The sequence below is a fragment of the Mauremys reevesii genome, linkage group 7, assembly GCF_016161935.1.
Source record: "Mauremys reevesii isolate NIE-2019 linkage group 7, ASM1616193v1, whole genome shotgun sequence".
NCBI lineage: Eukaryota > Metazoa > Chordata > Testudines > Geoemydidae > Mauremys > Mauremys reevesii.
The window spans coordinates 34361612-34387999 of NC_052629.1; the positions used below are offsets into that span (position 1 = coordinate 34361612).

At 41.1% G+C, this 26388-nt stretch overlaps 1 protein-coding gene across 3 annotated transcripts in view; it reads right to left on the reverse strand.

Moving 5' to 3' along the window:
• The window catches only part of PAPSS2 (3'-phosphoadenosine 5'-phosphosulfate synthase 2), a 60057-nt gene extending 34077 nt beyond the window's left edge, over positions 1-25980 (reverse strand). The window contains exon 1 of one of the 3 annotated variants that reach the window (XM_039482016.1): positions 25774-25979. In XM_039482016.1, coding sequence (XP_039337950.1) covers positions 25774-25800 — 27 coding nt within the window. In that variant the 5' untranslated portion in view covers positions 25801-25979. Of the gene's footprint in view, positions 1-25773 lie in introns of all 3 variants that reach the window. The other 2 variants (XM_039482017.1, XM_039482015.1) reach the window with 2 other exon arrangements.
• Between the last annotated feature and the right edge of the window lie 408 nt (positions 25981-26388).

A 26388-nucleotide genomic window follows, 5' to 3' on the forward strand; every position in this document is an offset into this window, starting at 1 on the left:
GACACACGACAGATGGTTTTCATGGGAAAGTTAAGTGAGAGAAAAATGTGTTGAATATCTTTGTAAAATAGAATATGTTCTTCAGAATTTCGTACCACTCTCTTTAGTAGCAGCTTGTCTGTTGAAAAACTATTTTATAAAATAGTTTTATAAAATAGTTTTTCAACATGTTAATCTGGTGGAACTATCTTGCTCGAGACAAACCTTGTTGTGACCATACTTCACAGAGGCTCAAGAATTAAAGTAGGTTCCTGGACATCTTATAGAAGTAACAACAAAAAATAGGGAAAATTTCTCATTGGTCAGCTATTAATCTCTACTGCATACTCATCAAACATCATTTTTTCACTCCACAAGATTCTCTGAGAACTGTGTACCCAAAGCACCACAAAATGTACTTGGAAAATCCTGCAGTCCATTTACAGTTCTATAGCCTGCAGGAAATTCCAGCCTGAGACCAAAATCCTGTTTGACTTTGTCTTGCATATTTTTTGTTCATTTTTAGCTGACTCATTCTTAAAGAGAAAAAAAAACGTTTAGAAACTATATTATGAGTTGAGAGAATTCAAAACCTCCCCCTGATGTCCCCCATGGTAATCCCTCCCTCTGGAGTTTCAACACACACAGGTTAAAATTCTTGCTGTCAAACATAACGGAAGATAAATACAGCAGAAGTACATTAAAGCAATACAAAACTTTTTCTGGTTGGGTAGATTGAGAGGACATGACAAGACAGACTGTTCACCATGAAATACTGATTTAATCCAGAATGATTCATCATCTTAAAACTGGTTTGGGAAGTCAGATCTGAAACATTAACAACCAGAGTGAAACCAAGAATGTCATCTCCAGAAGTCAAACATTGACATCTTGAGAACAGATCTTTGAAAAGATTCTAAACCCAAATTTTTAGCCACAAAAAGTGGACATTATGACAAAAGAATGTTTCTTCACACTTATGTTTCAGTCAGTGGTGCAGCTTGGGGTAGGGGGATGGGACTGGGAGAGATAGTTTAATGAGAATATAAGATATTTTAAAAACACTTTCATTTCTAGCTCTTAAAATGGCCAAGTAAACCTTTTAAATGTGACTTGGATGTAACCTATGCAGTGCAGGCTGAGTCTGAGATAGAGAGTCCAAAACAATAACTGTAGGAGAGGCATGAACTTCCAACCATCATCTCAAAGCAGTGTTAACTCTGAACTCTAACTACTGCAGGAGGACAATTTAATGTCAGTGTTGTAAAATATTTATTTCACCATCTAGATAGTGGAGGCAGGATTTAGGACCTGAGCCTCTCACTTCAAATCCCAGGAGGCCTGTGCTCAAGGAGCCAATTTTGGGACCTGAAGACACACACAGCCTATTTAGGCCTTTGCTTGAATTAAACAATTTTACGTTTGCATAATGTTGCAAACAACTTAGTTAGATAACACAATGCTGCCTGTGACTGAGTAGTCAGTGTAGATCAGGACAAACTGTGTTCAACACGGGGTCAGTTATCTCTAATTCATCCTGTTCCAGTAACATCCAAACATGTCAAAACTTTCTTGTGCAGACATGGACTAACTTGAATACATTTGAAGGCGGCAATAAAAAAGCTGGCAAGTGCTACCTCCAACTTCACATCTCTGGATAACACCTTTGCAGGCAGAACATGGAATGGAAACAACAATGCTCACTCTGATGAATTAGATCCTCCTGATCATGGATATCAATTCTCATACAACTAGATCTGTCCATGATGCTATTGATCATAATCTAATCTCAAAGATGCAACAGGGATTAATGGAAAAGAACAGATGGTTCCAATCTTTTTAAGAGAGACAAGATGGGTGAGACAATGCCTTTTACTGGATCAACTCCTGTTGGTGAAAGAGACAAGCTTTTGAGTTTGCACAGAGCTCTTCTTCAGGTCAGGGAAACTAGAGCCATCACAGCTAAATACAAGGTGGAAAAGATCATTTAGTGTAAGTAGTTAACACATACTTCAAGCGACCATTCAAGGCGAAGTGGTCTGTTAACACCTTGCCAGTCATAGGCAGAAAAAGTGGGGGCGGGGGGAAGTAGCTGGAGGGGGTTGTTAGTGGGTTATAAATTATTGTAATAAGCCATAAATCCAGTCTCTATTCAGTCCATGATTTGTAATGTCTAGCAAAGTTATAAATGTAAGCTCCCAGGCTTGTCTTCTGAAAGCGTTGTGCAGGTTTCTTTGAGGATGAGGACTGAGAGGTCAAATATAGAGGGATCATTTTGTGAAAAGTGTTCACCTACAGTGATGTGGTATTTTTGTCTTTTATCATTTTCTTGTGTGAGTTCATGCAAGAGTAAAGTGGTTGTCTGGTTTCACTCACATAGTTGTCATTGGGGAATTTAGTGCAGTGGATGAAGTACATCACATGTTGTGATAGGCATATGTAGGACCCACGGATCTTGAAAGGTGTGTTGTGTGGGGTGTTCATCATTGCAGCAGTGGAGAGATGTCTGCTGCTTTGGATCTGTTATTCTGGCAGGATCTAGTGTCGCTTTGAGTTGGTGTGTCCTGGTGTGTGGGGACCTTGCTTCTGATAATGAGTTTGGAGAGGTTGGGGGTGTTGAAGGCCAAAAGAGAGGGCTGAGGAAAGATTTCTTCTAGGATGGGGTCCCCATCAAGTATGGGCTGTAGTTGTTTGACGATACCCTGTATAGGTTCCAGTGTGGGGTGGTAGGTGACAACTAAGGGTGTGCGGTCAGAAAAGATTTTATTTCTGTTTTTGAAGCGGGTTCTCTCACAGGGTAGCCCGTTCCATGATGCGATCTACTTCTCTGGTGGAGTGTCCTTGTTTGACGAAGGCGGTTTTGAGTGTGTTATGGTGTATATCCTGGACTTTTTCCTCAGAGTATATTCTATGGTACTTGACTGCCTGGTTGTAGATAACAGATTTCTTGGTATATTTGGGTTGGTTACTGGATCTATGAAAGTAGGTGTGATGATCTGTGGATTCCTTGAATATAATTTTGTGCAGGGTCCCATTGCTGAACCTGATCATGGTGTCCAGGAAGTTGATGCTGGTGTGGGAGTGTTCCAGACAGAGTTTAATGAATGGTTGGTGGTTGTTGAAGTTGTGGTGGAAATCTATGAGAAAGTATAAGTCGTTTGTCCAGAGGATGAAAATATCATTGATGTATCTCAGGTATATCATGGTTTCATGGTGTGTTTGTTTGCAGAGTGCCAATAGGCAAATTCTCTTTTGCTACCAAACTACTTACTTGGGGAGACCCATAAGGCTCCGTTTTCTCCCCTCATTCTATTTAACATTTACATGAAGCCACTGGCGGAAACTGTATGTCGAAATTTCAAATGTCTGTGGGCTTAGATTTTAAAAGTAAACTTGTTAGTTTGCCAGTTGAGAATTGACTGGTTTCAGACTGATTATTTTGAGTCTTTTTTCTTAACTCACGTCCCCAAAATAAACTGGCACCTCTTCTTAACTAAATAGTTAAAAGAGCCAAAAAAACCACCCCCATGAATGTTCAAATATCCACATACTGCTAAGGATAACTTCTACTTGGCATATGAGATGGGCAAATGGAATAATTTTCTACTCTTAACTGACAATTAATACACCTACAATATCTGAGAACCTTTGAACAAGTCTTCTGATATTTATTGAGAGCTGACCTAATGCATGAACAACTAAGAAAATGCACTAGCTGCTTTGCAAGGCAGCCTGGACCTGGAACCTGATCACTGGTCTGAAGCATTAGATGCACAATTGGTCTTTCATAAACTAATCTGCACAGGGCCTACTTCTGCCTTCCTTAATCACATTGAATAGTACCTTACTTCATGAGAAGTCTCATCTCAAAGAAAGATACTGCTTGATGTGAGTCGGAGTGTCAGAAATAACTGGGCTCACAGTGAGCCCACCTCTCTCTGTCCGCCATCCCCATCGCAAAATCCTAGATCCAATACTGTTTATTTACCTAAAAAACACAAGTGTTTCCGTGGAAAAAATCCTTTTCATTTTAGGAGGAAAATATTTGGAATTAGAATACAGTTTTTTTTCATTAGTTTAGAGAGAGATAGTACATTTAAAAAAAAACAAAACCTAACAGTTCTATAATTTCCCTCATTCCTGCCCCCCCACATATCTCAGCATATTATATCTGGCTCATGTGCAGGGCCTGGAAAGGAGCCAGACAGTAAGTACCACAATAGTGGCAGTCTAAAAAAAAAATCTATTCCAAATAGGCTCTCCCACATGAAAATATATTACACAGCTGTCCCAGAACTAGGCCAGCAGAGAAATATTCTTTGCAGCATAAAATTAACACCACATTAGTTGTGCATCTCTCTCAGGGAAGAAAATAATCAAACTTGTAAGAATACATTTAACACATGTAACAAATTCAAAGGGTAAATTCTGCTTGTTGCAACTGTAGGCTGAATCTTTCGCTAGTAATCAGTCATTATGGCCAAACGTCAGACCCTGGAGACTCACTATGGTTCTGACAACCTGTCATAGGTCTCACCCCCACTTGGAGCTGTTGGGTTCACAAGATTGGGACCTGCATGGATCCTTCTAAACTTAAATCCTAGTTTAGATCTGGTAAAAGCTGCCACCACCCAATAATGTACGTGTATTGGGACACAGTCCTTCCCCCAAAATCCTTGGGGATCCCAAGAGCCCCAAATCCATGGAGTTCTTACACCTAGGAGAAATAAACCATTCCCCCCTTCTTCTCTCCCCCCTCCCTTTCCTAGGAGAGATACCGGGATCCAGCTACAGAGGGATGCCTCCCTCCTCCCCTTTCCCTGAGAATTTACCCAAGGACAGATCAACCAAGTCCTTAACAGAAAAGATTTATTAAAGAATAAAAAGAAAGTACACTATCTCTGTATTACCAGGATGCAAAAATACAGGGTCTAAACTTATCAATCTCTGGAGAGAATCCCCCCTCCTTTCTTTCTCAGTAAAAGCAAACAGAAATAAAGAATTTCCTTCAGCAAACACACAATTGCAAATGTAGAAATCAAATTATAAGACTAATCCGCCTTTCTAATTAATACTCACTATTGGATAGTAGGAACTACTCCAGGAGAACTTGGAGACATGACTGGCCTCTCTTAGATCCAAAAAGAGAGAGCGAACAAACCAACAAAAAACACAGACAAAGGCTTCCCTCCACAGAGATTTGAAATTATCCTGTCCCTTGATTGGTCCTCTGGTCAGGTGTTTTTCAGGTTACTGAGCTTGTTAACCCTTTCCAGGAAAAAGAGACCTTAACCCTGATCTGTTTATTTATGACACAACCCAAAAGTTTGTTTTCCAAAACACTAGCATCAATGGGACTATTTGAATATGTAAGCACTACACAAGTGAGTAAGAGTTTCAAGATCAAACTTATTCTCTCCCATGGAAACAACCTTGGGAAGGGATGAAATTATACCAAAAATTTTGCAAATTTCAGTTCACAGAGCTCCATCATTATCAGTGGGACAGGAGCTGCAGGTCCAGAGGGCATGATCCTCCAAACACACAGTTGTTCCAATATTTGTGGGGAAATCCCACTTACCTCAGGACATTTACAAAGGAGGAGGAAGCCCTGAAGAGCACAAGCTTTTCCTTGTTCCTACCAGGGCCTTCTCTCTCCTCCCTAGTAGCACAGATTCTTCTAACCTCCGCTTCTCTTACACATTTAATAGATAATTTTCGGCTACTATATGTGCACCTCTCATTCCCTCCACTCCTAAATGAGGAGGGGATAATTTGGACATACTACTTGTCAATCAATCCCTTCTGTGCTAAAAGGCTGCCTCACAGCTAGCTGAGCCACACAGTGATCTGCCACAGCACACCCTGCATAAGGACTAATTGATTCTAGGGGCTCATTTAGCATCACTCATCAACAGCAAGGTAAACTGCTGAACTGGGATCCCATTTTTTTATTCAGTGCTCTGAACTGAGTGGACCCACACTTGTTCTTTGGCACAATTTAACTTTTTATGCTTGTTAATTTTGGCTCTACTACACCAATCTTTTTCCTCTACCAAGAACGTAACACTAAGGCTTTTAAAGAGACCAACAAAGACATCCTGGTTACCTGAAATAAGAAGTCTTTCAGCTTAGAGACAGACAGTTTGAAATGCAAACATTACTGTACTAACACATGGGTTTTTCATATCAGTGTTCTCCAATATTTTAGTCTTCAAGAATTTCTGACCCTGTAGCGTGGCACAAATTTTGAATGTAACAAGAATTCTTATATCTTGTTCATGCATCCACAAATAATTTCTATAAAAAGAAAGAAAAAAGTACCTCATGTTCTAGTCACCTTGCAAATCAAAAGCATATTGTGGTGTTTTCTTGAAATCAGTCTAATAAAGGAGATTAAAATCAGCCTTGCTAAATCTCACCCTCCCAAGTCACATAACTTTTACTTATGAGACAGTAATAACACTACTTTTTTCATTAATGTGGTAAAATTGGGAGTAACTTTTGTACTTGGACTCTCATTTTCAGGATATTTTACAAGACTGGATTAAATGGACAGAGGACATTTAATAAATACACTCTGTTCTCTTCCCAAAAATATGACAGGCGGCTGTGTGAAAGAAGATTATAGAAAGATGTGTCCAGTGAATATTTTGCCAAACACAGAACCGTGTAAGTGTTTGACAAATTCCATAGTAAATTCTGATGGGGCCACTTTTTTTCTTATTCATTAAAAGCAACACTTTAAAATTAGCTCTGCAAATAATCCTGCTTTGACACATACGCCATGTCCTTCACATAAATAACAGGTTTTACCTCAGGAATTGAAACCAGCTGTGGTCTAAGGTCTGGAACCTGTTATATTCTGGATCAGTTTCAATAAGTCCCTGGTGGTCCAGAGAGACAAATGACAACGTTAAAGTTGGTGACCACATAGTAAGAGGGGACATGTTAGTCAAGTTGCTTAATACACTAGTGAAAAGTGCTCAGATTGTATGGTGATGAGCTTGGCATAAAAACCTATAGAGAATAGAATAGAGAAGGTCAGTCAAGCACTTCTATTTAACATTTCACATAATACAGCAGTAAGAGGCTTTCCAATCAAAATGAAAGGCAACAAATTTAAAATTTAAGAGTGATTAAACTAACTTTGTCACTGAGCTGCTATAGTTTCTCTAAAAGAAAAACATCTCGTTAAGAAAGCGGCAAACTGTACATCAGTCTTTCACAATTTAGTAGGAAAAATAAATAAGATAAAGGTACAAATTTTAACTTTAACTTGAGCTATTTGTTAATTTTTGGTTTAAAAAAATTTCAAGTGAGAACTTAAAAAATAAAATAAAAAAATCTGTCCTCTGCACTTGGAAGGTCTGCATTACAGCTCCAATAAGGGTAGTCTTGGGTCAGGGATCAGACAGAAAAAGAAGTGATTCTGGTACCTTAAGGATTTTAAGACAATGAAGTTGATTTATGTGAATAGACCTTTCCCTTAATATAAAGTTATAACTATTGACTTACACAATCCCACTGTAAACAAAGCACTGATATCTCTTATCATAGCTATGCACGCACTGCTTTGTTTAGAACAAACAGCATAGAATTTGGCCCTGCATCAAATGTCACTTAAAGATCATTTAATTTATAGTACACTGTGAGATTGAGATAAATGCCTTGCTGCTAAACAAGGTTACACCTTGTTTAATTACAAGATGTAGTAAGTTTACTGTTTGCTATTCTCCTTTCTAAGCTTTAACTTCACAGTTACCTTACACACTAAGTGGAGGAAAGGGGAAGCTGAATTTACATGCATACTTAAACTGGAATTTCAAATTTGAACCTTTATATCCATCCAAAGATTTGAATTACAGCTTCTAGTTTTTGTGGTTTCACATTATTTTCTATGCCTAACACCTATATCCCTTACTATAAAGTTACCCACCCAAATCTGACAGAAATCTGAAGTCTTCAAAAGCTTGAACTATGAAGAAATACACTAAAGGATTTTGATTACTATGACACGGTAGCAAGCTATATTGTTAGGATTGTTCACTTGTTCTTACCACAAAACCTGGTGCTCCTGTTCTGGTAGGGTGGGCTATATTATCTCCATAGGTACCTGCTGCAGAGCTCAGTGTAGTTATACTGGTACACACTGACCTGTCTGTCCTGGCATTAGTTGATTTAAGGAGTGAGCAGTATGCCCTCCATATTAACATGGTCCACTATCGTCTTTTATTTATTTATTTACAAAAAGGAGAATTACAAATGAACCCCATGAAGAGCAATGAGACCAGAAACATAAAACAGAGTTCAAATGTTAGGAAATTCAGAAAGCAGCAGGAGCAGGCACAGCTGAATATGCTAAGTTTTAAACTGTTCACTATTGTCATTTAATTTATTTAAAAAGAATTGCCTTGACAATATTGCCAAGACAAAAAAAAAACAAAGGGCCAAATTCAGCTTCAAGGTGACTCCATTAACCTTAGTGGTTTTACAGCAAAGCAAGCTGGCCCCTAGTTTAAAAACCTAACTGTGCAGGCGAGGTACAAACTCCGCATTGTGCTAAATAGCAAGTCTGAATCTTTTTCAAAGGCTGAATTCAGACTCTTCTGGAAGCAGATGCACCGCCTTGTTAGTTAATACATAAAAGTAGCCTTGTCACTGGTTCTGGATCCACTCTGTCTGGCAGTTAGATTCTGCACTAGTAAAGGATGGCTGGAGCGGGGATGGGGAGAGAACCAGAAAAAAGGTTAAAAAAGCAGAAAAGGGGAGGAATGTCATTACAGGGGAAGCCAATAGCTATTCCTGTATTTAGGTTGCCTAACACTTTCCATTATAAAAAGATTCCTGCAACTTGTTTTCAAGTTCTAACATTTTCATTGTTTGCAGCAGGTCTTTGAAATTTGGCAGGGAAAAAGCTATGGGGCTAAAGATGTACCTATCACTTGCCCCAAGGACAAGTGTCTAGATTTGTCCAGTTTTGGGCAAGTTAAAAACTTTAAAAAATAACTATTTCCCTTCTCTCACATGCATTCCTCAGGTAAACGCTGACAGCCTGCCAAAAGAGCTGAACATGAACATTCTAATGAGCCAAGCTCATACTGCCACCCGGACAGCAGCAGCAGACACTGCCTTGGGAATCCTAGAAACCCAGAGAACAGCTGCTGCAGCAGCAGTTGGGTGGGGGAGAGCAGGGCTGGGTTCTTCCTCCATACGTACCCAGCATTTTCCACCCATCCAGGATCTGACACATGGTCCCAGTGGCCCACTTCCCATCTCTGGAAGTGCAACATGGGGGCAGGATCCATGAAAAAAACCCATTAGACTCAGCACATATAAAAAAAACCTTAAGAAATTAGATACAAAAAGAGTTAAAAGAACATTTTTTAGGTTGGCAAGTCAAGCACTCAAATTATGGTTGCCTGGGTGAGCTTAATTAAGCTCCCTGGAGTATATGCATCATGACAGTGTAACTACATAATCACGCTCTGTGTTTTTCCACAGACTCCTGCCTCATTCAGTGGTCAGAATGGATGCATAATGAGACAGAATTAAGTTGCTCATGCAGTCTTAAATGTAGCATTTCCTAAATTCCAACTGCTTGACTTTGCAACCTTAATGTTCTAGGGTGATTTTATAATTATTTTAAATGTAATTTATGTTTAAAATGCTTGGAGTTTATATACTTGCTCTTTGGTATTTTAGGTTTATGGACAAGAGGGAGATTCTCTTTTGACCTTCATATCATCATATCTGGGAATAGAGTTGAGAGATGAGCAATCTGAATAGATCAACTATTATCAGAGCAGTTACAATGTTTAGTTTTCTTTTTATTATTTGCAGCAGTTGTATCAAGTTGTTATACAAGGTTCTTTTTTCTGTAAAAAAACAGAAGCAGTTAAATGAAGCCTATGTACTTCAATAGAAAGAGGCAAGGCCTGATCCTGCTAACTGCCCTCTACTCAGGGCCGGCTCCAGACCCCAGCGCGACAAGCACGCGCGTGGGGCGGCACTTGCCGGCAGGGGCGGCAGATTGGGCCGGCGGACCTGCCGCAGTCACGCCTGCAGGAGGTCCACCGGAGCCCCGGGACGACCGGACCTGCCACAGGCATGACTGCGGAGGGGGCGCTCCTCCCGCAGCTCCAGTGGACCTCCCGCAGGCGTCACTGCGGACGGTTCGCTGGTCCAGCCGAGCCGCGCGACTAGCGGACCCTCACCAGTCAAGCCCGCGGGAGGTCCGCTGCTCCCGGGGCGCCTCCCGCGCATGACTGCTTGGGGCAGCGGAATATGTAGAGCCGCGGCCGCCCCTGCCTCTACTCCTGTTGATTTCAGTGCTGAGTGAGGGAAGTTCAGCATGCCAATAGATTGATCCATCTTTGAAAATAATACCTAGGGCCATGATTAAACAAACTATTATTCCAAGGTTATATCCATTTGGCAGCATGTTTGTAGTTAGCTGATTAACTTTTTTATGACAACATTCAGGTAAGCAATCAAATCAAAACTACTAGAGATATCAGAAAAAATGTGATATAGTGGTTAATCAAACTATTAGTATGGGATTTTGCTAGGCAGAGTGACAGTGCAGATTTCTAGAGAGACACGATTGGTGAGGTAATATCTTTTATTGGACCAGTATCCTGGGGCCAACATGGCTACAACTACACTGCATAGAGCAGATTTCTGTCAATCTACCATTTGTTTCCTCAAATCATAATTCAGTTTGAAATACAGGCATATTTTACTCCTTTTGTGAGGTGTGAAATTGTCCTGGTAATTTTCAGCATATGGTCTGAGCATTCATCTGCATTTCACACCACATATGCCCCATCTTTTCATTTTCAGTAGGTATAGCAAAAGGTGCACTCTGTGCCTCTTGAAGCCCTGGAATGGATTTCATCCTTTCTATTAACTTGTAAAAGTTGCTATTTCAGTATGAAAGAAGAATACATATGCTTTATCTCAATTAAAACAATTACTTTTAAAAGTACAAGCTAAGCCTGTTGCATTGCTAAGATTATTACATTTGTTTCCATGTTGTATTTTTATCTCTTTGATTTTACTACACTATAATAATATATTGTAAATAACCATTACAGTATTGGTACCCTGAACAGTTTGGATTCTACTCAGAAGGTGGCCAGAGTGCACAACTCTTGCTTACATTAAGAACCACAAATTTCAATGGAGGCTATTTATGGAATAAGATACCAACGCAGCATGAGTCAGGTTACAAAATCTGGCCCTATATAGGGTTATTCTCCTATATCTGGCTTTAGGATTGAACTTCGCTCTCTGGAGTAGGAACAATAATTTAAAAGAGAATAATTTAATTCAATGGAATTAACCTCAATTAGACTACACTATCATAATTGGGAGAAGAATTAGCCCTTTGTGTTTAAAACTCAGAATTGTGCACCAAGCACAGCTGAAGCCCCATCTTTGTGCCATATCCAACCCTTATTTCACAGGTAGAATTCCTAATGAAGTCAATGGAAATTCTCAAAACTCAAGTGCAAATGAGGGGAAAATCTGTATTCAAAAGGAGTCAAATCCTTCTACTGAAATGGATGACAGTTTTGCCGTTGACTCCAATGAAACCAGCATCTGACCCAATATCATCATTGTATTATGTTATTTTGTTCCTCAAAACATAAAGCAAAACTGCAGAGGTCAGCTAATAGATGAGCAAGGAAAATACTTATTGCAAACCACTAAGATGCTTCAGGTCAAGAAGAGCAAACAAAAAACAGACCCCTAACTTGGGATATATTTCAGATGTACAGAGCATGAATAAAAGTATTTCCCTCCAGCTACACTCATCTTGATTTACTTGGAGGAAAGGTGATTCTGTTACGTCTAATTGGAGTGGATCAATGTAGGAAAACTGGGTATACCTGTGGGCTTCCTGAGCCTTACCCATAATTCAGGTAGAAGCTCTAACGGCCTCATTCTGGGAGCTCCAAGAGAGAGTTCCCTTCCCATCTCCAGGACAGTAAACATACTGGTTGAGGACGCAAGTTAGATTCTGAGTCTGACTAGCTTAAACTCTTGGTAGAGAAGATTGTTTAAAAAAAAATTCATCCAATACAGGATTTGGATCTGCTGAAATAAGTAAATGAAACTTGTTATTTTCCTCAAGGTAGATGGTTAAAAAGAAACTTGATCAAAGAGGATTCTTATTATGATGGCATTTCAGTAGACAAATTTAAAGATGTGTGTTAATTTTTTGCATCTTTTTGGACAACTCTTTTTGGACAGTTCTTGCAGTAAATACTTTGCCATGAGGAATGTTATTTTAGATTTTATTTTATTTTGTCTGATTAAGATATTAATACAGGAGCAGCCCTGCAACCATGTTTGAAATTTTAAAAGCTTTCTTTCTGACTGCATCATTGTTACATATAGAATCTTTATCAGCCAATTCCAGTGCTTCACTGTTTCAAAGATGAATCTGAAAAACATCCCAGATCGCATATTTGCTGTTCCAATTCATAGCTTAGAGCAGATGCAAACTTTTTTTTGCTGGGTCCCCTTGAAAAAATTTCAGTCTGTGACAACCCCTGCTCCCCTCCCCATAAAAAAAGTGATATCAAATTACTATACATACTCATAGGAACATACTCATGGTATTGACACCCTTACTTCTGTGCTGCTGCTGGCCACCGCGCTGCCTATAGAGCTGGTCAGCTGGAGAATGGCAACTGTTGTAGCTACCCCTCCAGATCCTCTTCTCCTCAGCCAGGGCCAGCTCTAGGCACCAGCATTCCAAGCATGTGCTTGGGGTGGCATTTTCCAAGAGGTGGCATTTTGGCCCTTTGGGGGCAGCACTTTTCAAGGGGCGGCACTCTGTTTTGTTTGCTTGTTTGTTTGTTTTGCTTCAGTGGAGGCACTCAGGCTTTTTTATTTTTTGCTTCAGTGGCGGCACTCCAGTTTGGTTTTTTTTTTTTGCTTAGGGCGGCAAAAAACCTGGAGCCGGCCCTGTCCTCGGCAATATTTTTTGTGATCTCACAACCGCCTTATAATAGCCTTGCAATCCCCTTGTGGGTCAGGACTCCCTGTCTGAGAAACACTGGCTTAGCGGATGAAGATGAGCAAGAGAATAATGAAGATGATTAAATAACTGTTTTAACAAAATAGTCCCCAAATAGCTCTGATGCTTACTGGAGGGACTCCATGGGGAAGGAGTACATTCTTAAACATCTTATGGAACTGCCCAAAAATAAGCATATCTTGGTGGCATGCTTTAGATCAATGTTTTTCAAACCGTGGGTCGCGACCCAGTATTGGGTTGCGGCATGTAAGGCAGTGGATCGCCTTGCTCTGATCAACACCACTGACTGGGATGTTAAAAGTCCCATTGGCGGTGCTGTCCAGCTAAGACAGACTAGTGCCTACCTTTTCCAACACTGCACTGTACCCCAGAAGCGGCCAGCAGCAGGTCCGGCTTCTAGGCATGCTGCCCCCACCCCGAGCACCAGCTCCGCACTCCCGTTGGCCGGAAACCTGCCAATGGGAGCTGAGGGGGCGGTGCCTGCAGGTGATAGTCACGCAAACCTGCTTGTGCGCCTCCACCTAGGAGCAGGACCCACTGCTGGCCGCTTCTGGGGTGCAGTGCAGTCTGTGGTGCCACTTGCCCACAGGGAAGGTAATCATATGTGCTGCATTCAGTACAATTAACTGGATAGCTTCAACTCTGCTGCTAGACTTCTTCCTGCATTTTTCTTCTTTTAATTTTTGCAGAGGGCTCTCTTTTTTTGTTTACTTCTGGTTTGTTGTTTGGGGAGGAGGCAGAAAGGGGGTTAGGGAGATAATTGTCCATAGGTTTGTCATCTACAACATTAAAAAATTTCAAGGATGTTTTAATACTAACAGCATGAGACTTCCAGCTTAGAATATGTTCATAGGTTTGTCATCTACAACATTTAAAAATTTCAAGGATGTTTTAATACTAACAGCATGAGACTTCCAGCTTCTGTCACTCAAACTGAAGTCCCCCATGATCTCACAGGTTTTTTTCCTATACAGTATAGATAGATGAGTAAAGAGGTAGTCATCATTAGTGTGATTTGGTGCTCTGTAGCAGACACCAACAAATTCCTCATCTTGTGCTTTATCTGTTAGGACATTGATGCATAAGTGCTCAAGACCACTTTCTTCTGAGTTATCAGTGACTCCAAATCAGGTAATGCCAATTTGGCATAGAGTACCACTCAATCCTTCCTAAATAGGTTATAGCCACCGATTGTAACATTCCAATGGTATGAATCATCCAACCAGGTTTCAGTAGCATCAACTAGATCAAAGTTATGCTCATAACGAGCAATTCTTATTCCTCAATTGTTACCCAAGTTCCTAGCATTCGTGTATAGGCAATTCAGGAATTTCTTCTCTTCATTTCCTTCAGTTTCTTTATTAATTTTGTTTTCAGTATCTTGATTTTGCCTTGGGTGCTCATATCTTCCCTCTTTTTACCCTCCCCTTTTGCTATTAGTTTAACCCCCTCCTGACTACTCTAACTAGCCTATCCCCGAGGAGATTGACCCCTCTTCTTCTGAGATGGAGACCATCCAAACTGTATGGTCCCCTTTCCCTGTAGAAGGTGGACCAATGTTCCACAAAATCAAAACCCTTCACCCTACACTAAACCTTGCCAGTGATTCACCCTACACTCAACCTTGCCAGTGATTCACTTCCAGAATCTTCTGCCTTCTGTCTTCCTTTGCTCATGTGACAGGAAAGATCTGAGATCATATACTAGTCCCCCCACCCACCCCCCAGAATCCCTGCCTCACTCAGTGCACAGGATGGATGATGGATGATGCTCAGTTAATACACATCTAGTCAAAGAAAAAGTCACCAGAATTATTTTTTTTAAACCTGGACAAAACCATGTATTTTCCCTAGCCTCATTCTTGGAAACAGCTTAACCATTCTGGCTGAGATCTTCCAAAATAACTCAGTCTGAGGCTCCCATCCACATGACACATTTCAGCCCACATGCTTAAAGTCTGGCAAAGTAGAAGCAAGTGAAAACACAGTCTTATGATGGGAACTGTCAGGCAACCTTAATAATAGGTGGTGCTACCAGCCCTGCTTATAATATTACAGAATCACAGAAATGTAGAACTGGAAGGGATTTTGATAGGTCATCTAGTCCCCTGCACTAAGGCAGGAATAAGTATTATCTAGACTGTCCCTCACAGGTATATGTCTAACCTGTTATTAAAAACCGCCAGTGATGGAGAATCCACAACCTCTCTAGATAATTTGTTCCAGTGCTTAACCACCCTGACAGTTAGGAACCTAAATCTCCCTTGCTTAAATTTAAGCCCATTACTTCTTTTCCTGTCCTCAGTAGTTAAGGGCAACAATTCATCACCCATGTCTTTATAACAATCTTTTATGTACTTGTAGACTTATGTCCCCACTCAGTCTTCTCTTCTCCAGACTAAATAAATCCAGTTTTTTAAATCTTTCCTCCTAAGTCATGTTTTCTATGCCTTTAATCATTTTTGTACAATTTGTAAACATCTTTCCTGAAGTTATATTCCCAGAACATGACACAATACTCCAGCTGAGGCCTTATCATTCATGAGTGGAAGAATTACTTCTTGTGTCTTGCTTACAACACTCCAGTTAATACAACCGAGAATCATGTTCATTTTTTTGCAACAATATTACACTGACTCATATTCAGTTTCTGACCCATTATAATACCTGGATCCATCTCTGCAGTATTCCTTGTTAGGCAGTCATTTCCCATTTTGTATTTGTGCAATTCATTAGTCCTTCCTAAGTGTAGCACTTTCCATTTATCCTTATTGGATTTCATCCTATTTATTTCAGACCATTTCTCCAGTTTGTTAAGGTCATTTTGAATTCTAATCCTGGCCTCCAAAGCACTTGCAACCCCGCCCAGCTTGGTATAACCTACAAACTTTTCTACTTTTCTGTTATCTTGCCTAACAATGCACGCTACCACTGAACTTTGAACATATACAGCTCTCCTTTTGTTAATATTATACTCTGAGAAAGTTTTAAAAGACAAAATATTGAATTACGTGGGCTGTAGTGAACTAGTCTTTCACTTTCTGCAACTATGACTTGGCGTTATCCCAGGGATAAATTTGGCCCATCATGTACTTGGGAGTAATACATTAACAGATAATATCCTGAAATCAACCCACGGTCATACACACTGCCTCTGTCAATGTACTGTCAGTACTCTTGACTGTTATCGAAGTACTGGCTCAAGGTAAACAACGTCATCCTACCCAATAACATGCTCATGACACAGACAGTTATGTGACATTATCTTCTGGTCAGATGTATAGATACAATGTTCTAGATAAGTTTGTATTTTAGATATAAACATTGTTTCCACTTAAACAGATATTTCAACAGTCAAAATCAGCCCCATGATAAAAGTAAATATGCCTTCACTCCAGTTTCTCAAAAACAATCACTGAGGGCTAGATTGTGAATTCACAACACTCATCATTGCTGCTGTGTGCATGTCAGCATAGTCAAGCGAGGAGGGTAGTCTTCAAACCATGACCCTTCTCTACACATTTGTCTGCCAGGGCTGCTCGGGGAGAGGGGCAAATGGGGCAATTTGCCCCAGGCCCCGCAGGGGCCCCCTTGAGAGTTTTTCAGGGCCCCTGGAGTGAGGTCCTTCACTCGCTCCGGGGGGCCCAGAAAACTCTCTCGGGGCCCAGGCCCCCGGAGCTTCTTCCACTCCGGGTCTTCGGCGGCAATTCGGTGGCGGGGGGTCCTTCTGCCCCAGGAAGACCCCAGGCCCCCTGAATCCTCTGGGCGGCCCTGTTGTCTGCTGTAGATGCAATAGTGGCTGGTCATACTTTTGAGTTAGCACAGAAGACAATTTAGGAATTGCTCCCCTACACTTCCAGTGCATTGCAGAACAGTCACTCACATCAACTGCCTGGAGTGATTGTGGCATTGCTCCCTAACTCCCATTCCACAAGGACCATGCTATCAGGAGCAGGGGTGTCACTATGCCATCTGACACTGGCAGACAACATTACTGCTATCAGCAGTGCTGGATGCTGTATGGCCTGGTAAGTACCGAACAAGACATAGCAAATCAAAGATTGGGGCCAGGCCCACATTATGATGCACCCATGAAACCAGAAATCACTGATGAGCAACATATGCATGCCATGTTCCCTTTATGCCACAACATGCAACATTAGACCTTACAATTATAGCCTTCTAATTACCATCATGCCTTCCCTAACATCTGACTTCAGGGGCTGCCACCTCAAGAACAATTAGAGGCAGAAATCTATAACTGAAATTAATGTGTTGATATAGATTTCTTATTGACAACGAAACATTCTTAATAATGCCAGGAAACTTGAAGACTGTCTTTTGTCTGACTTTAGTGCTTGTGAAAGTTGAGGCACTGACAGTGTAGAAACCGAGGCTATTACTAAAGGTAAATAGCAGGGATTTTGGGTGGGGCACATGGAAAAAAAATGAAACTGAACAACTACCTAGTTGACAGTTACCAAGTATAATTTCAATGTGAAGTACATCTTTACAAGAGTTATTCTTGACAAACTAACTGCTCTTCTAAAGAAATCGTTAGAAAGCAATATGATATTCCCCATAAAGATCCTTCTTGCAAAAATGCCTACCATGTTCCAGTACCCGTATTTGGATATATTTACTGGAAGAAGAGATGTAACAATATTACTGTCTGTGGAATTATGCAGATGTAAATTTCTGCATTTCTTTATTTGAAAGAGCAAAAGTCCAACTCCTAGATAGCAAAAACAGTCATATTTCACCATTATGAGGCAATAAGAGGACCAATCTATTTCATAACTGTGAAGTAATCATAGCTGTAAACTATGACTATTTTAACGGTGTGATAAAACGTCAGAAAAATGTTTGAGCAATTCGGCTAATGGGACTGCAATATGCCAATATACTACAATCAGTTTATCCCAATGTCAAAATTCCAATGCAGTGAACTATCAGTAGTTGTCTTGAAATAATATATTACAATAAGAAAAAAGCTTTGTGTGTGTAAGATTATCAAAAATGAACACGCAAAAGATTTAGTCATATGCATTATATAAGATTTTTATAAATTTTTAACTTTATGTTGTCCTTCAGTTAATAAAAAAACCTTTAAGACTATTGATACACACTGCAAGGTACTGAGTGATATCACTATCGATGTGAGCTCTGGTCTTACAGTTGGATGGCTATTCCAACATCAGAATACGTTGAAGTTGTATAGGCTAATTATATATGAGTTAACCTTATAATGTTCTTTCATGTATCAGTGTAGTTTAAACAAGGAAACTGAGCCTCTTTAGATGTTAGTCAACTACTTTCAATAATTTATAAACACGGAGAGGTTTTTTTTAATCCATCAGTAAATAAAGGGAAAAATGCAGTATCTTCAATGAAACTGAAAGAGAATAAGATAGTGTTAATGAAGTCATTTAGTTCCATTGAGATGACATTTCAATCTCTGTGGATGAGAGTATCCAATGATCATTATAAACAGTCATGTCAATGAGGAATCCATCTGAAGATCCTCCATATCTATATATTTCTGTATTACCAAAAGCTCTCTCTCAATAAAATATTGTACTTTATGTATTCTTTTGCATGTTATGAAAAGGCCAATTGATTATGAAATATAACTTTGGTACTGAATTAAGGAAATGCCAATGAAACCTCAGGTTCACAGAGAACAAGTCTGAAGCTTGTGGGTGTTGTTAGGTATACTTAGTCATGAATGCTGCACTATGCAAAAACGGACATAATAAACAAAGTTAGGTCTACAGTTACACATTATTCACTGCCATTATTTTCAAGTATATTTATTCTCAAAAGTATGAGTTCACTCGTAAGGACACAGAAGTTTTATTTAAGTAAGATTAAATGTTAAGCTATTACTAAACACCACTATTCTAAAAAACTAGTTTAGCACCTCAAAGTTAATATTTATTGCTTTTAGAAAAGAACTCTGGAAATCAATGATGTATTTTCAGATTCAGTAAAACAGAAAATGTGCTGAATGAGACATTTTTCTGCATAATTACTATTAGAATTCCACACCTCCTCAAGTATCATATACAGAATTAGAAAAAATTTTCATGCTAACTAGCAAAAGTCAGATTGCTGTATGTAAAATATTTTGTTCTTAATCTGAATTAAAACAGATTATTTATTAAGAAGGACATAGTTCATACCGTGCTAACAGTCTAGAAGTCGAAGTGATTTTCTTCTAATTGCCTTATTGTTGCCTAAACAGTTAAATGGCTATAAAGTGAAAGTACTACCGAACTAGAATTTTATGAACACAAAAGCAACATCTTGGTTTTCTTAAATATTTGGATTATATAACTCTCTACCCAGTTATCATAAACAGGGTCACATAACCAAATAATTTGTTTCACTGACCAAAATGTAGTTAATACTCACTGCATTTCAAAAGATTTAAAATTCGTAATTACTAAAGATCATGTATACATTTCTTTTTCTGACATTCTCAAACTGTCAATATTCATGGTAACATCTATTCTGCTACATGAGTATGCCTTCACATTGCCGCACAGGATATAGTCTGTTGGAGAAAAGTTAATGCATCATTTTTGCCAATAAGGATCTTCTTTTTTATGGAAGAGCAGGAAGAAATCAGGATTTCATTAATGCCCAAAAAACAGACAAATTTGAATTCACACTCCTAGAAAAGTAGAGAAAGAGATCAAGTGAGGAGTAAAAGAAGGGGGGAAAGTCTCAACTACTACACTAAACAGGACTTTGTTAGGATATGTAATCTTCTGAGAGCTCTCACCTCAACCGAAGGAGCCCCAGCCTGCCTGCCACAAAAGACCCCCTGCCCTAAGCATCGGCCAAGCTGCTGACACCCCCGAGCCCCGAAGTCACCCTCCCCAGCCAAGCTGCCACCCCTCCCAAGCACTGGGCCAAGACAACAGCACCTCTGCCCCTGAAGGCCCGCTCCAGCCAAGCCAGGCTGGCTCCAGCGTCAGGCCAAGCTGATGGCCCCCCGAACGCTTTGCCAGCCCCAGGCCAAGTCGCCAGCCTCCCTCATCCCTGAAGGCCCCCCCGTCTGAGCCACCGCCCCGCCCCTCCCCAGTACCAGGCTGGCCCCACAGCGCCCGGCCAAGCCACCTCACTCCCCCGCCATTAGCTCCTGCTTGCCTCTGCCTTGCCGCATCCCTCCTCACTTCCCCTCCCCAGAGGAGGAGGAGGGACGCAGTGAGTAGAGGAGACTTCCAGAGAGGGGTGGTGCTGGAGTAAAGGATTTACTGGCAGGCAACAGCAGGCAGTGGGGGCTTTGGGGAAGGGACAGGACCACCGTGGCCCAGGTGTCCAGTGGCGGGTCAGTGGCAGCTGCGCCAGGGAAGGCTTAGCCTTCCTTGGCCTATTATACCTGCCGTCCTTGTTGTTATGTTAGGTTTCTTTAATGGCCATCTCAACACTGAGAAACAAACAATTGTATATTCCAGGGGTTGGCAACCTTTCAGAAGTGGTGTGCCGAGTCTTCATTTATTCACTCTAATTTAAGGCTTCGCATGACAGTAATACATTTTAACGTTTTTAGAAGGTCTCTTTCTATAAGTCTGTAATATATAACTAAATTATTGTTGTATGTAAAGTAAATAAGGTTTTTAAAATGTTTAAGAGCTTCATTTAAAATTAAATTAAAATGCAAAGCCCCCTGGCCATGTGGCCAGGACCCGGGCAGTGTCAGTGCCACTGAAAATCAGCTGGTGTGCCGCCTTCAGCACGCGTGCCATAGATTGCCTACCCCAGTATATACATTGCATAAACTAACCAGATTTTATGATGTCTAGAATTACACAACTCCCATGTGGACCCCTCTCCAAAGATTTATTTCCACTCAAAGGAGTTCCCCTGAGACTATCTGCTTGCAAATAGCAAAGCAATGGATTACCTCACATGGAAGAGTTTTAAAACAGAGCATCACCAGTTTTATTATAATATGAACAGAAGGCTAATTACTATATAGTTGCACTTGATGTGCATGGGTTTGATTTAATAAGGTCTGAATGCACTTGCATCACATTTAAAATATGGTGAATCCATTTATAAAGTGACAAATAATGAGAAGATACCTGGAAATCATCCAGTGAAATTAATAGGAGTTTAGTTTAAAGACTTGTACAGTTCTGATTTAAACCAGGAAAAATATGGAAATTCAGTTTGTAATCAACCCTCAAATTCCAAGAAATAATGGAAAATAGTTGGCAATTGAAAGGTTGTTTTCACTTATGCATAAGTATTGGCACCTTACAGTTTTACTGTGAATTTCATCCATTATTTATTTAGTTCACAGTTTTGTTTTGTTTTTTAAAATATGGTTTTATTATCATGTTGAAAATTGCCAGATGTCAGTGAATGCTTCACCAATTTACCCAGACTAACAGACGTTTTGCAGCATGAGCTTTCGTGGGTGAATACCCACTTCTTCGGATGCAAGCCGAAGAAGTGGGTATTGCATCCGAAGAAGTGGGTATTCACCCACGAAAGCTCATGCTGGAAAACGTCTGTTAGTCTATAAGGTGCCACAGGATTCTTTGCTGCTTCTACAGAACCAGACTAACACGGCTACCCCTCTGATACTTGACAATTTACCTTGTCAATATAGCTCAATTCTATTCTGAAAAGGCTACCTCAAGTTTGAGACAGCAGTTCAGTCTCCTTGATAATTCAATCCTTGGCCTTTCCTCAGAGGTTGCCAACAAAGCTGTCAATTATTGCTAGGTATGGTCGTGGGTCTTGTAACCTGGACAGTTATCCACTGTAGACTGAGATTATCAGCACATTTCATGTAGTCAAAACACACTGACTTATTTATTTGTATTTTGCTATTTATGCTCTTAGCATTCTACAGATGAATGAACGGCAAGGTCCCTGTTCCAGAACATAAATCTGAAGGTCTGATCCTGCATCTGTGATTCATAGATTCCAAGGCCAGAAGGGACCACTGTGATCAACCAGTTTGACCACTTATATAGCACAGGCCACAGAATTTTCCCAAACTAATTCATGGAGCAGATCTTTTACAAAAAACATATCAATTAGATTTAAAAATTGTCAGTGATGCAGAATCCACCACAATCCTTGGTAAACTGTCTCAGTGATTAATTACCCTCAACATCAAAAATGTACACCTTATTTCACATCTGCATTTGTCTAGCTTCAATTCCAACCACTGGATTGTGTTATATCTTGGACCGAAATATTTGTTCCCCCTGTAGATACTTATAGATTGTGATTAAGTCACCCCTTAACCTGAGCTCCTGGAGTCTATCACTATAAGGCATATTTTCTAATCCTTTAATCATTCTCATGGCTCTTCTCTACTTCATCAACATCCTTCCTGAATTGTGGATACCAGAACTGGACACAATATTCTAGCAGCAGTCACATCAGTTCCAACTACAGAGGTAAAATAACCTCTCTACTCCTACTTATGCATGCCAGGAATCCATTAGCTCTTTTGGCCTCTGTCACATTCGGAGTTCATGTTCAGTTGATTATCCATCATAGCCCCCCAAATCTTTTTCAGAGTCACTGCTTTCAAGGATAGAGTTCTCCATCCTGTAAGTATGGTCTGCATTCTATGTGCCTAAATTTCTACATTTACATTTAGTGAGTTCTGTGCCTGGAATGCTTACACAACAGGGCCATAAATGATGTCAATATCATTCCTTATCAATGAACTTGGAACTACTGAGAGCACCTATTTGACAGTGTACATCTAGTTTGTGTATGTGAACGTCTTGGGATTATTTAATCAATCATTCTAAACTCCCTCTGCTCAACCACTGTTGCATTCTCAATGTGTGTTAAAAATAACTGACTAGATTATAGATAGCTATACACTACTCTAACTTCTTTCCATATACATATATCTATCTATCTCTAAAGATATAGACACACACACACACTATTATTTCAATATATAAAATATACAGAATTGCCTTGCTTTTAGGTTCTTTCCAACCAAGTTTCTCTTCCTTCCCTCTACTACTGTGACCTGGCAAAGAGAAATGCAACTCCCAAGTGATTTTAGTAGGAGCTGTGGCTGCCAACACTTCTCAGAATCAGGTTTATAATAATTTAAAGAGCCCATAGATTAAAAGCAGGGAACATTCTTTTGTTTTCCTTTCTACTTTTAAACTGCTGTCCTTGATCCTCACTTTTCCTTACTGTTGTGTCCAATGCTAGCACACAAATTATTACAATGTATTGCATGCACAGGGCCAGATCCTTGGCTAGTATAAATCAGTGTAGCTTTATTGACTCCAATGCCAACAACCCCAAGAGTTGTCAGACTGCCTTAACCTTTTCTAATAAGGCTGTAGTCATCATTGATGTTACAATGGAAGTCAATAAGATACAAAGGTTTTCTTTGATGATCAATTTTAAGAAAGATCATTTCTTTCAAATCCTTACCCTCTTGGCTGTATTGTAACCAAGGTATCAAATATCAATGCAGAACTGCAGTTGGACAATCATTTCACAGAACCGGCCTCTGCCCCAATGTACTGTACTGTAGCATAATTTATTGGTTTATAGCTTGTTTACATTTGTTTTTCCTTTCTACAATTCTGGAAGAATGTAGAAAGGGAGAAGTTTTGTGTCGGTGACCTTGTAAAAGCGCTGAAGATTTGCAGAGAGACAGTATGATAACCAATTAATATAATCCCAGACTCCTGGGTTCTAATCCCATCTCTGCTATTGACTCACTGTGTAATATCAGGCAAGTCATTTAACTTTGTTCCATTTTCCCTAGTCTGTAAAATGTGGATAATACTTGATTACCTACCATACAAGTGTTGTGAAGACTGGTTAATATTCATATGGAGCGCTGAAGGTTAAAAGTGCTTATATTATTATCCCTCCAGTTTTTCCATACATTCTCACAGCTTCAAAGTTCTATGAGCAGCTACTATTTTTCAAGCTAAGCAGGACTGAAAGTGATAACTTAAGTTGCATCTCACATGACATTTTTAAAGCACCTCAACTCTGCAAGAGTAAAGTATGCTACACCCAAAGTACTCCCTTCTAGCCTGGGGAATAACAGCCACGATGCAGGTCATCCGGATTGCTCTACTCCTTCTGCAGAATATAAAGGTCTTCTGAGAATTAATTAGTGAATGTATTATAAAAGATAGTTTGTGCTTTGAGATGGGCTGGGAAACTTAAGGGGTTTGACTACATGAGAAATGTATATAATGAGCTAGGTGGAATTTGTCCAAAACAACATGGAGAATAATTAAGAAAGGTTAAGATATATTTTATGGAATCACTCATAATTAAAGTGGTATAGTTTTAAAAACCAATATAGTGGAAACTGTGCTAATCATCAACCACTAACATTGGCCACTTTTCCTAATGGCCAATAAACTGGCACTCCCAACAGGGATTTTCTTCCTATTAATTGCAAATCAAATTGTTACAATAGCTAGAAAAATAGCTGTTCTGTCCATAGCACGCCTGTGGGAGGTCTACTGGAGCCGCCTGCCGCCCTCCCGGCGACCGGCGGAGCGCCCCCCGCGGCATGCCGCCCCAAGCACGCGCTTGGTGTGCTGGGGCCTGGAGCCGGTCCTGCTGACGATGTGGGTATTCACCCACGAAAGCTCATGCTCCAATACTTCTGTTAGTTTATAAGGTGCCACAGGACTCTTTGCTGTTCTTTTATTGGTATTAACAGATTCCACTGTAGCTTTAATTTCTTCATGAACGGATCCTCAAATATTCTCACCTATCAAGAGAGGCTACCTTTTAAATTACAGTGGTAAATATCCAAGGCATACAAGAGAATAAAGCTTAGTAATTGGTTTATCCTCTAGCCATCTCCTGCATGCAAAAAAAAAAAGCGAGGGTCAAATGCTAAAATTAAAAGTAGAAAGTTTGCAACACTGGTCTAAGAGAGACATGATTCACATTTTAAAGAAAGAAAATCATGTGAGGATATAGTGAAAATAAAACACAAAATCATATTATGTGTTTCTACTGACTTTAACAACCATAAAATCTGTGGTCTAAATCCTAACAGGTGTCTTTGGCCAGAGGAGGCAAAGCACACCTTCAGTTCTGCCATGGCACACTGGTCTTCAGCACAAGTGCTGGAACTCCAGGTGCTGCAGCACCCTCTGGCTTGAAGTGGTTTCCATCATACACAGGGTTTACAGTTTGGTGAAATGGCTCTCAGGACCCCCACTATACAAATTGTTCCAGCGTCCCTGCCCCCACCGCCCCCGGGGTCAGGTGTCCAACGGGGCAGATAGTTGGGCAGTAAATTGCCGGACGGCTGCCTGTGGCACTCAAGTTAGGAGCCAGCCCCACATGAACCACAGAGACGGGGCAGAGAGGAATCCCACAGCTCTTAACCCCCCCAACTCCTCCTAGCTGCTCCCTTCAAACGCTTCAGTGTAGACACGCGTCCTGCCCCCTCCTCTCCTCTGCGAACGGCAGGAATTTCACAATCCCCCACGCGCCTAACAAGCCGCCTCGGCCCAACCAGACGCCCGGTGACCCGGGGCCAGGCATCCCTGTGGGCGGCGGGCAGGGTCCCTGCAGCCAGCCCCGCTGTCTGGGGTCGGGCTCCCAGGGCGCAGCCGGGAACGCCAAGCCCGGTGCCTGGCAGCGGCGCAGGGAGGGCGGCAGCAAAGGCTGCGGGTCCCCGAGGGCGCAGCGCGCACTGGCTCCGAGAGCGGGGAGGGGGCGGGCGCTAAGCGAGCGTCCTACCGTCGCGGGCTTCTTGCTCCCGGACATGGTGCTGCTGGCGCTGGCGCTGGCGGCGGGGACGAGGCAGGCGGCGCTCCAAGGACTGGCGCTGCGGGCAAGGCGGTATAAAGACTTGGGAGACACGTAGCACTTCCCGGGACCGGCCCCTCAAGTCTCACCCCTCCTCCGTCTCCACCTCCCGCCCGCTGCCCTCCGCCCCCCGGCAGCAGCAGGCGAGCGGGGCTCCGAGCGGGGGGCTCGGTCCGGCTCCCCCGCCCGCCCCACGGGGCCGTAGGGAGGGAGCGGCCCCCGCCGCGCGGCAGCGAAAGGAACAACCCGCCCCGCCCGGAGCTGCTCCCAGCGGCGGGACCGGCCAGGAGTCAGGACAGCGGAGAGCTGTTACAGGCCGTGGTCTCCCCAGGAATTGAAATGGGGGGGGGGGGTCAGGACCAATGAGATATATAAAAAGAGATATGAATAAAGTACACGTTTTGTTAGGATTATGCAAATTTAACATAAGAATAATGCAAGTTACACCAAAACACATAACAGGTCTAGATTTCTAAAAAAACATACATTTAAAAAAGTATTTAATCTAAATTGACTTTTGAAAAGTAAGCCATCATGGGGTAAGAG